Source organism: Eleutherodactylus coqui, chromosome 2, assembly GCF_035609145.1.
Source record: "Eleutherodactylus coqui strain aEleCoq1 chromosome 2, aEleCoq1.hap1, whole genome shotgun sequence".
In the NCBI taxonomy this organism is placed as follows: domain Eukaryota; kingdom Metazoa; phylum Chordata; class Amphibia; order Anura; family Eleutherodactylidae; genus Eleutherodactylus; species Eleutherodactylus coqui.
In genome coordinates, this window is record NC_089838.1 from 217,684,697 (window position 1) to 217,696,712 (window position 12,016).

Below are 12,016 nucleotides of genomic sequence, written 5' to 3' on the forward strand. Positions count from 1 at the left end.
GGAAAGTCCAAGCCAGGCAAGGGCCAGAACCAGAATAAACACAACCAGGGGCTTTGTCACGAATGGCTGTATGAGACCAATTGCTTAGGCATCCACCCTAGGGGGGAGGTGGATGCCTAATACAGTAAGTTCAGGAACAAGATTGGAGGGGGGCGACTTATGCAGGAGCAGGTGAACAGTGACAGAGTTGGGACATGACAGATGTTGTGCTCAGTCAGATTTGAACCTAGGACTTCAGCGCTGCAAGGAAACCGTGCTAACCGCTGAGACACCAAGGGAGGAGTAAGAATTAGCATGATGGCTGAGTGGTTAGCACTGTTACCTTGCAGCACTGACCAAGGACAACATCTGTATGGAGTTTTTCACAGTCTAAGCAGAAGTGGTCTTTGGTGAGATTTGAACCTAGGTCTCCAGTACTGTAAGCAGCAGTGCTAATCATCACCACCACCTCCACAGTTTCAGGACTTAGAAAGTGTTCAGTACTTGTTTGAGGTGTTTTTACGAACTTCCGGATTAACTTAAACAAACCGGCTGAGGTTTGGGTTCTTGCCAGACCAAATTTTTAGCAAAGTTCAACTCTAATTCAGGTTCTACAGGTTCAGTTTGCTCATCTCTATTTCTAATAAAATAGATTATCAGCAATGGCTTTGGGTGTTTTTTCCCCCTATATATGTTATGTATACATTCAACAATAATTGAATATTCCTGTGTAAAATTGGAATGTAACAGACTTTTAAAGACATTTTAAATGCTTTCTTAAATCCTTACATTAATAATGTGTCACTGAAAAAAGGTGTCTGACAATATAGGTTGCAGACACTGGCTGCTTATGTCGGATTTAGGACTCATGTACAAGGCATATTACAGCCCCATAGAAGCTAGAAGTTGTAGAGAGCAACCTCCATACCTGTAGAAGTATATGGGGCTCTACTGTACATCACTATGCCTCTGATTTCATGCCTAGGTATACAAAGGTTTTTTTTTCTGCTGGATTCATACTGAATCTGACAAAAAAAAGCCATAGCAAGCTCCATTGGATGCCATATAACGGAGGAGCATTACTTCTAGGTTGTAAAAATCTGTTATGTACATGAGGCCATAGCTCCAAGAAATGTGGACATTGTGGTTTTTGAATATCTTGTTACTATAGTTATAAAATGTTCTGCATCTAATCAGAAAAACAACATATAATCTACATTCTATATTTTGGGTAACCAAATACTGTCTGGATCAATGATATAACGCCTATATCTAAAATGTCTAGCTAATAAGAGGTGGGAAATTTTTCGAGATAAGGTAGCATTCATTCATTCAAAAATAGAGTATTATAACATGATATATAAAGAATACTAATTTGTCTTTATGTCCAACAGGATTGAATATAGTACTGATTAAATTGTAGTACCACTTTGAATATCAGGTGGCCTAAAGATGATTAAAAACAGATTCTGAACTGAATTTTTAGAAAGAAAGAGTGAAATATATAAATTCATTACAATATATTGTGTTTTCATCTGTGTACCCCATTTACTAAATACTTTACAATGCACATTCACATTAACACTCTGTTTCTGTTGATGTACTCTCTTTTTTCGTTTTCGACTCCTCTGTAGCACTTCCACAAGCGACTACAATGTTCATCACACTACTGGCATGTCCTGGCCTTTCTAGTTTATCCATTAGGGATCGAGCTTTTCTAGAATGACTATGTAAACTCTTCGATCTTGGAGATGCAATGTCATAATTCTTTTCTGACTTTACAAAGAGTAAGTTTTCAGTTTCTGTCCTTTCAGAGAAAGGTGTAGAAGGAAAGGAGGCACTGTTTCCTATTTCTCCAACGTCACTTTCATCTTCTGTATCAGTTAGCAATGGTTTAAGCTCAGCCTGGATCTCAGCTTCCGAGTCAATATTGAGAAGTTCAGGAGTTTCCTTGCAAGAAACTGCTTGGTAGCTGAACTGGTTGGCCCAATCTCTTACTGAAGTGGGACAAATTTGGTCCATAATTGTGCTATACCCTGTTGTCCAATTATTAACACCACCAACTAGTTTACCAGCCTGGGTAAATATAAAACTTCTAGACTTTGTCATAGTTGTTTGACAAGTGTTAAATGACTCACCAGGATAATATTTTGCAGCTTTTGATTTCTCTAAGGGGTAGGATATTGTAGCTTCTAGTTTGGTCCTCTCAACTGTTAAATGAGAGTTTGTAAAGTCTGGAGAAGGAACATTTACAAGTGACTGCCCATTTATGATGACATCGTTTTGCACAATTGTTTCTCCACCAGTGTTTTCCTTACTCATTCCCTGTTTGTCACTTTCTGGAGTCCACGTATCAATGCAAGAAATTGGTCTTGCTTGTGAAACAAATCCTAAAGTCAGTTTGCTCAAGTCTTCAGTGACAACAGCGTTGGCGCTTGAAGCATAACGTAGACTGGCCTGCCGTGGCACTAACTGGGTTGTTTGATCATTGTCACCTTTATTTGTTTGCATCCCAAAGGAATAGGCTTTTCTTCGTAACCCCAATGCTGGTGACATTGACGCTGTACTGTCATCACCTATTAATTCATCACCCTCAACATGGTATTTATACATGCTGTTGCCATCAGAACTGTTCACGCTGCCTTGTCTTAGAAGATAGGCTGCATCACAGTCTGAGGAAGCGCGAGAACGTATGTGAACTAATTCAGACTTGTCTATTCCAACAAGTTTTTCAAGTGCATTCACCATTCTACCCGAAAGTTCTTCCAGCTGAGAAAGACGGAGATCAACTGTTTGAAGAGAAGCCTTCATGAAATGTTCCCGTTCATTGACTTCTTCCAACCTCATGGACATATTTTCAACTCTGTTAAATAAAACATAAAGTCAGATCAGAAGCTGAACTATAAGTTTTGAAAATATGTCTTCTGTAGCAATCACAGTCAGTGTGGAAATAATGGCAAAGTGAGGATTGCTGTTTCAGATGTAATGCAACATTTTGGAAGTCAGTGATGGATGTTAAGTCATAACAGTGCTATTCAAGTTATTTTTTTAATGAGGAGAGCAATGTTTAAAGAGGATCTGCTAGAAACCTTTTGATTGCAATCAGCTCCAGGGTTGGTCTCAAGATCTTGTGTGATTTTTAAACAAATGTCAAAAAATGTCTCCACATATATCATTGAAACATAGAAGTTGGATGGCGTGCTTCACATGGTCCATCTAGTCTGCCCTTATATTATTGCCTTATTATTTCTCTCTTAGAATAGATATATGCTCATCCCAGGCATACTTAAATTCACTCACTGTTGATTTTCCAACTATATTTGCTGGAAGTTTGTCTCGAGTATCACCTACTCTTTCAATAAGATAATATTTTCTGATCTAACTCCCAACTAATCCCAGATTGTGCTCTCTTGTTCTAGTGTTCAGCTTCCTAATAAATACACTTCCCTCCTGAACCTTATTTATACTTTTAACATATTTAAAAGAGTTTTACAGGCAGTGCCAGCTGTCAGCCCCTGGACTACACCAAGGTAGGAGCTGCTCCGACCCCTGTATAGTGGCCAGCACTCATAATTGCAGACACAGCTCTTTTAAATCAATGGGAGCCACGCCTGCAATTACAAGCATAGCACCCATTGATTTCAATGAGAACTGCGCCTGCAATTACGAGTGCTGGCAACTAGAAAGTGGTCGGAGCAGCAGCTTACATTTCGACCCCGATGTAGCCCAGGACTGCACACTAGCGCTGCCTGGAAAACTCCTTCAAAGGTTTCCATCATGTTCTAAAATTTTTTTTAATTAGGACCTTTCAGCATTTTTGTAGCCTGTCTTTAGATTCGTTCTATTTTACCAATGTCATTTTGTAGGTGAAGTATTCCAGATGTATAGAAAAACAAGCAAACAAATTAGTTCACAGCCATGTATACAGAAGGAATCGATGCGAGGAGGAGTAAACGCCAGGCCGCTACCAGGTAAGGATATGCCGTAACAATGGTAGACTCCAGCACTGAAGGTAAAATTAAAACTTCATGCTGTATTAATAAACAAGTATAAAAATTGATGGTATACAAAACCATAAGAACACGAGGTTAATGCGTTTCTGATTGAGTTTGAGTCCTTAATTATAATAGAGGTGGGGCACATAACACAAAACACGAAGGCAAGGAAGCAAAACTGAAACAAGAAAACATGCAGCAAATACTAATAAACATAATAAGCAACTTATAATCAAAGATACATTTATATTATAAGTATTTTTTTCTCTATAGGTTGTTTATGTTTATTAGTAATTGCTGCATGTTTCCTTGTTCAGGGTTTTCTTTTCTTCCTCGTCTCCGTATTTTGTGTTCTACTTTTCCTCTTTCCTTTTCTTTCTTAACATAAATTCATTCTGTCCGTGCCCCACCTCTGTTATAATTAAGACCTCAAATTGAGTCAGAAATTCATCAACCTGGTGTTTTTATGGTTTTGCAACAGTGCTGGAGTCTACCACTGTTACAGCAAATGTGGTCTCCCTAGGGTTCTATATAACTGTTGCAGCAGTGCTGGGATCGCTGCCGGATTGGCTGAGTCCGGTGCGGGTTTTAGGCATTGTTCTGCACCTTCTAGCTTAGTTGGTGTGACGCAATATGCTCACATTTGTGGGTGATTAGCTGGCTATTTAGCTGGCATAGATAGAAAGCTAAGGTGCTGTATATTGTCAGTTGCTCGCTGTCTGAGCTGGCAGTTAGCGGCTCTCGTGGACAGCGTAGTGTCCACTGTTCCTTACTCTGGACAGCTCCGTGTGCTGCGGCTTATTCTACCAAAGCTAAGTGCTTTGTTTTACTTTGTTTTGTCCTTTATCAGTTTGGCCAAGTAGGGTTACTTAGGTCCCAAGAACAAGTGCAGGCCGCATCTATCGACGTGATCAGTCTGCTGTGATAGGCAGGGCCCTCTCCCTCGTTTGTTACGTATTTAGGGAAAGACTTCCCATTTACTGTTTGTTGGCTTGTTTTGGCCACCATTTCTTCAGGTGCTGGTCTAGCATGTCCTTTGCAGATGTAACAATAGCAGGATCATAATCTGTCTCTCCACTGGTCAATATTGTACCTGTTTTTGAGCAATTCATTTTCGTTTAAGAAGTGAATCTTGCACTGGTTCTACCTACCCAGTAAAAAAGGGGTTGGATCCCTCTCTCTATTTTTCCCAAAGCAAACAAATGGTCTGTCTCTATGGTACATATGTCCTTACCACTGGTTATACTTCTAGCTATGCAGTTGAGCGTCCTTGCTTTCCCTGCTGCTTGACTGACAAAAATTTTTTGGCGTCACCTACAACACATATGAGAATAGGACCGAGAACAGACAGTGGTTGTACACCAATAGTAACCAATCTCTGTTCGGAATACACCCCATTAACAACACTCTCTGATATATATCTTCTAACCAACTTTGGATCCATTGGACTGTCAGAGAAATAAGTCCAATTTTCAATACCCACATAAAACGGCACCTGACAGCAAACTATCAACAAAATATTGCACCCAAGGAGTGCAGACCCAGACTTCTGGCCTATAACATGAAAAAATTAGATATCAATATAGAAATAAGAGATTTCAGATTTTTTAATGAATATTGAAGGATAGAAAAATGTTAGCGATGGTAAAATGTATCTATAGAAATACCTTTCTGAGGTGACCCGAATCCGCTCGTCATTAGAGGACTGCTGCTCGTCTTCCTTTTCTTGAAAATATTCCTCAACACATTGTTCTTCAAACTCATAGAGTTTCTTCAGTTCTTCATCATTTAGAAACAGCTCTGTAAGATTAAGAGCACATTTACTGTCTACAATATATTATCTGACCTCTATGACTTGATTTACAAAGATTGGTTCCAACTACCAATGCTCTGTACACTTCATTCACAGTAAATTTATCGGCTACATTATCCTTCATATCACTGGCTTTTGGTGATGCATTGTTTAGAGGATATGGAAGTTATTTTCTTCCAGGAAATTCACAATTCTTTAATACACAAACACACATTCTTAAATCAAGAAAATAGTCTCTGCATTAAAAGGATGTCCAAGACTTGTGGATAGTACACTGGATGGCCACTTTACAGAGACACATGCCTTTTCACAATTGTAGTTTTCCTGTATGAAAAATTCGACATGTGATCCCAGGATGCTGCATAAAATCAAGTAAGTAAGTTTTCGGTGGATCAGTTTCAGTGTGAATCCACATTAGAATGAAAAATTAAGCCATCTGAGCTACTTCCAATGAGGCACGGTCATTGGTGCTTGGCTAGCTTGGACCAGTATTTCAAAAACTGTTAACCTCATGAAGGTTTTCTTATGCAATGGTGTAGAGAGTATTCCAAAACTGGTGTGATCTGGGAAAAACATCCAGCAAAAGGGGATCCTGCGGATATAAACAACTCATCACGAAAAGGAACCAGAGGAGGATGTCAAGAATCTTTCTGACAAATAGGCGGTGCACAGTCAAGCTAGTTGCAGCTGAATAAAGCACTGGTGCTCCAACTGACATGCCTGAATTCACATCTTGTTGTTCCTTTGAATGAATAGATATATAACAACAGATGACCAGTTTGAGCACCATTGCTGTTTAACCCCTTCCCTCCCCATGATGTAAGGGAACGTCATGGGAGCGGGGTACTTCCTGCAAAATGATGTACCCTTGCGTCATAGGGATAGCACGAGATCATGACAGATCTCACGCTATCCGGTAGCGGAAGCCGGCTGTCACTGATAGCCGGCCTCCCGCTGCAACAGCGGGGGTGCATCAGAGATGCGCCCCCCACTGTTAACCCCTTTCTTGCCGTGATCTAAGCAGATCGCTCCCTCTGTGACTACAGCTGGCTCTCGCTATGTTATCGCATAGAGCCCAGCTGGTTGCTATGGCAACAGGATGCCAGATACCGACGTCCTGTATTGCCAGAGCCTGTGATTGCTGTATAAGCGATAAGGCATTGCAGGAGAGAAGGGACAAAAATGGTGTAAAAAAAAATAAATAAAATAATGTACAAAAAATAAAAATGTAAAAAAAACCCTTCTCTATGCTTTTTCTTATATTAGCGTTTAAAAAAATCCCCCAAATTTGGTATCGTTGTGTCCACAAAGACCCGTACAATAAATTTAACTCGCTTTTTATCCTGCACGGCAAAAAACGTGAAAAAACACGCTAAAAAAACTGAGGCAAAATGCTCATTTTTAGCATTTTGCCTCCCAAAAAACGCAATAAAAGTAATAAAAAACGTAGGCACCCCAAAATGGTACCAATAAAAACTACAGCTCGTCCCGCAAAAAATAAGCCCTCACAGAGCTCCATCCATGGAAAAATAAAAAAGCTACAGGACTTTGAATGCAGCGATTTAGAAAAAAAAGATTTCCAAAAAAGGGTTTTTATTGCAGAAGTGAAAAAAACCTAAAAAAAATATAAGAATGTTGGTATTGTTGTAATCATACCGACCAGCAGAAAAAAATGTAGTGTGTCAGTTATGCTGCATAATTAAGGCTTTAAAAAAAAAACAACAGAAAAATCTATGGCAGAATTGATGCGTTTTCTCTCCCTATGATCATAAAAAAAATAATAAAAGTTTTACAATATAGTCAATGTACCCAAAAGTGGCACCGATAAAAACTGCAAGGTACCACGCAAAAAACAAGCCCTTATACGGCCGCATCGACGGAAAAATAAAAAAGTTATGGCTTTTGAAAAATGGAGATGAAAATCTACCAAAAATCGTTTGATCCTCAACGCCAAAATAGTCCGTGTCCTTAAGGGGTTAAGAGAAACAAAAAGGGCACGATTGGGCAATAGAGTGCGGATCACTGAGCAGTGTGAAAATAATACTTGGTCAGGTAAAATTTTATAAGTTCAGGCACATAATAATAATCATCTTTATTTATATAACAACTTCAACATATTCTTTGGTTCTCCCATAGATACAGGGTGCTAATTTTGACCTGGAACCAGTTCCTTGTGTTGGCAAGAAGATTATACTGTAAATAAAGCTGCATGAAGCAGCCACCCAGCCAGTATCTAAGCCAGCTCGGATAAAAAGTGCAGAGCGATGTATCAAGGACAACCAAGGTGATGTCTGTTACCCAGTCAGGTTGTGTATAGACCATGGCTCCTTTTACGTAGAGCGATAAAACAAGCAAAGTATACTTGTGCAAACAGTTTATACAGGCGGAGAAATCTTGCATTTCATTTGTAAGTCTTCACATTTATTGTACAGTCAATGTGAACGACTAAATGATCGCTGTTTACACGCAATAACGTGTAAACAAGCGAACAATGATTTGTATACCTGCATAAAATGAATTACGAATGAAAAGAGAATCAACTCATGTTTGTCATCCAATCATTGGCCATGATCACACTGACCGATTATCATTCAAATTCACAGGATCCAACAAATTTTGAATGATAATCGTTCCATGTAAAAGGGCCCTTAGGCTTCAGCACAATGCAAGGTGTAAAGGTATAGCTTAAAGAGGACCTGTCACCTCTCCAGACGTGTATACATGTATTCCCTATAATTAGAGATGAGCGAGCACCAAAATGCTTGGGTGCTCGTTACTCGAGACGAACTTTTCGCAATGCTCGAGGGTTCGTTTCGAGTAACGAACCCCATTGAAGTCAATGGGCGACCCGAGCATTTTTGTATATCGCCGATGCTCGCTAAGGTTTTCATTTGTGAAAATCTGGGCAATTCAAGAAAGTGATGGGAACGACACAGCAACGGATATGGCAGGCGAGGGGCTACATGTTGGGCTGCATCTCAAGTTCCCAGGTCCCACTATTAAGTCACAATAGCGGCAAGAGTGGGCCCCCCCCCTCCCAACAACTTTTACTTCTGAAAAGCCCTCATTAGCAATGCATACCTTAGCTAAGCACCACACTACCTCCAACAAAGCACAATCACTGCCTGCATGACACTCCGCTGCCACTTCTCCTGGGTTACATGCTGCCCAACCCCCCCGCACGACCCAGTGTCCACAGCGCACACCAAATTGTCCCTGCGCAGCCTTCAGCTGCCCTCATGCCACACGCTGGCGTCACAGCCACACCACGCTCATGTCTATTTATAAGTGCGTCTGCCAGAGGAACCGCAGGCACACACTGCAGAGGGTTGGCACGGCTAGGCAGCGACCCTCTTTAAAAGGGGCGGGGCGATAGTCCACAATGCTGTACAGAAGCAATGAGAAATCCAATCCTGTGCCACCTCCATCTGGAGCTGCACACGTGGGCATAGCAATGGGGAACCTATGTGCCACACACTATTCATTCTGTCAAGGTGTCTGCATGCCCCAGTCAGACCGCGGTTTTTTATAAATAGTCACAGGCAGGTACAACTCCGCAATGGGAATTCCGTGTGCACCCACAGCATGGGTGGCTCCCTGGAACCCACCGGCTGTACATAAAAAGATCCCATTGCATTGCCCATCACAGCTGAGGTAATAATGTCATGTTTAATGCAGGTGGGCTTCGGCCCACACTGCATGCCCCAGTCAGACTGGGGTTCTTTAGAAGTGGAAACAGATGCATTTACAACTCCCTGTGGACCCACAGCATGGGTGGGTGCCAGGAAGCCACCGGCGGTACATAAAAATATCCCATTGCATTGCCCATCACAGCTGATGTTACGTCAGCTGTAATGCAGGTGGGCAAAAAATTAATTGGATTACACTGTAGGCGAGGGCCCACAAAAATTGGTGTACCAACAGTACTAATGTACCTGAGAAAAATTGCCCATGCCCAACCGAGAGGGCAGGTGAAACCCATTAATCGCTTTGGTTTATGTGGCTTAATTGGTAACTAGGCCTGGAGGCAGCCCAGTTAAAATAAAAATTGGTTGAGGTGAAAGTTTCAACGCTTTAATGAGCATTGAAACGTATAAAAATTGTTTAGAAAAATTATATGACTGAGCCTTGTGGGCCTAAGAAAAATTGCCCGTTCGGCGTGATTACGTGAGGTTTCAGGAGGAGGAGCAGGAGGAGGAGGATGAATATTATACACAGATTGATGAAGCAAAAAGGTCCCCGTTTTGGATGGTGATAGAGAACGATGCTTCCATCCGCGGGTGCAGCCTACGTATTGTTTATGTATCGCTGCTGTCCGCTGGTGGAGAAGAGAAGTCTGGGGAAATCCAGGCTTTGTTCATCTTGATGAGTGTAAGCCTGTCGGCACTGTCGGTTGACAGGTGGGCACGCTTATCCGTGATGATTCCCCCAGCCGCACTAAACACCCTCTCCGACAAGACGCTAGCCGCAGGACAAGCAAGCACCTCCAGGGCATACAGCGCGAGTTCAGGCCACGTGTCCAGCTTCAAGACCCAGTAGTTGTAGGGGGCAGAGGCGTCACCGAAGATGGTCGTGCGATCGGCTACGTACTCCCTCACCATCCTTTTACAGTGCTCCCGCCAACTCAGCCTTGACTGGGGACCGGTGACACAGTCTTGCTGGGGAGCCATAAAGCTGTCAAAGGCCTTAGAGAGTGTTCCCCTGCTTGCGCTGTACATGCTGCCTGATCTCTGCGCCTCCCCTGCTACCTGGGCCGCGGAAATGCGCCTTCGGCCACTAGCGCTGTCGGATGGGAAGTTTACCATCAGTTTGTCCACCAGCGCCCTGTGGTATAGCAACATTCTCGAACCCCTTTCCTCTTCGGGAATGAGAGTGGAAAGGCTCTCCTTATACCGTGGGTCGAGCAGTGTGTACACCCAGTAATCCGTAGTGGCCAGAATGCGTGTAACGCGAGGGTCACGAGAAAGGCATCCTAACATGAAGTCAGCCATGTGTGCCAGGGTACCTGTACGCAACACATGGCTGTCCTCACTAGGAAGATCACTTTCAGGCTCCTCCTCCTCCTCCTCCTCTGGCCATACACGCTGAAAGGATGACAGGCAAGCAGCATCTGTCCCCTCAGCAGTGGGCCAAGCTGTCTCTTCCCCCTCCTCCTCATGCTCCTCCCCCTCCTCCTCAACACGCTGAGATATAGACATGAGGTTGCTCTGACTATCCGGCGACATACTGTCTTCCCCCGCCTCCGTTTCTGATTCCAAAGCGTCTGCCTTTATGCTTTGCAGGGAACTTCTCAAGAGGCATAGCAGAGGAATGGTGACGCTAATGATTGCAGCATCCCCGCTCACCATCTGGGTAGACTCCTCAAAGTTTCCAAGGACCTGGCAGATGTCTACCAACCAGGCCCACTCTTCTGTAAAGAATTGAGGAGGCTGACTCCCACTGCGCCGCCCATGTTGGAGTTGGTATTCCACTATAGCTCTACGCTGCTCATAGAGCCTGGCCAACATGTGGAGCGTAGAGTTCCACCGTGTGGGCACGTCGCACAGCAGTCGGTGCACTGGCAGATTAAACCAATGTTGCAGGGTGGCAGTGTCCGTGTGGGACTTGCGGAAATGTGCGCAGAGCTGGCGCACCTTTCCGAGCAGGTATGACAAGTGGGGGTAGCTTTTTAGAAAGCGCTGAACCACCAAATTAAAGACATGGGCCAGGCATGGCACGTGCCTGAGGCTGCCGAGCTGCAGAGCCGCCATCAGGTTACGGCCGTTGTCACACACGACCATGCCCGGTTGGAGGCTCAGCGGCGCAAGCCAGCGGTCGGTCTGCTCTGTCAGACCCTGCAGCAGTTCGTGGGCTGTGTGGCTCTTCTCTCCTAAGCTGAGTAGTTTCAGCACGGCCTGCTGACGCTTGCCCACCGCTGTGCTGCCACGCCGCGTGACACCGACTGGTGGCGACGTGCTGCTGCTGACACATCTTGATTGCGAGACAGAGGTTCCGTAAGAGGAGGAGGAGGGTGGTTTAGTGGAGGAAGCAAACACCCCCGCAGATACCACCACCGAGCTGGGGCACGCAATTCTGGGGGTGGGTAGGACGTGAGCGGTCCCAGGCTCTGACTCTGTCCCAGCCTCCACTAAATTCACCCAATGTGCCGTCAGGGAGATATAGTGGCCCTGCCCGCCTGTGCTTGTCCACGTGTCTGTTGTTAAGTGGACTTTGGCAGTAACCGCGTTGG

At 43.6% G+C, this 12,016-nt stretch overlaps 1 protein-coding gene across 1 annotated transcript in view; it reads right to left on the bottom strand.

The window, feature by feature from the left end:
- Positions 1-1,525: 1,525 nt before the first annotated feature.
- Positions 1,526-12,016, bottom strand: part of TRPM1 (transient receptor potential cation channel subfamily M member 1) — a 166,709-nt gene continuing 156,218 nt past the window's right edge. Inside the window, exons 26-27 of the mRNA XM_066592492.1 lie at positions 5,642-5,774; positions 1,526-2,842 (exon numbers count right to left, since the gene is read on the bottom strand). Of these exons, the coding sequence (XP_066448589.1) occupies positions 1,558-2,842; positions 5,642-5,774 (1,418 nt within the window). The 3' untranslated portion in view covers positions 1,526-1,557. The remainder of the gene's footprint in view (positions 2,843-5,641; positions 5,775-12,016) is intronic.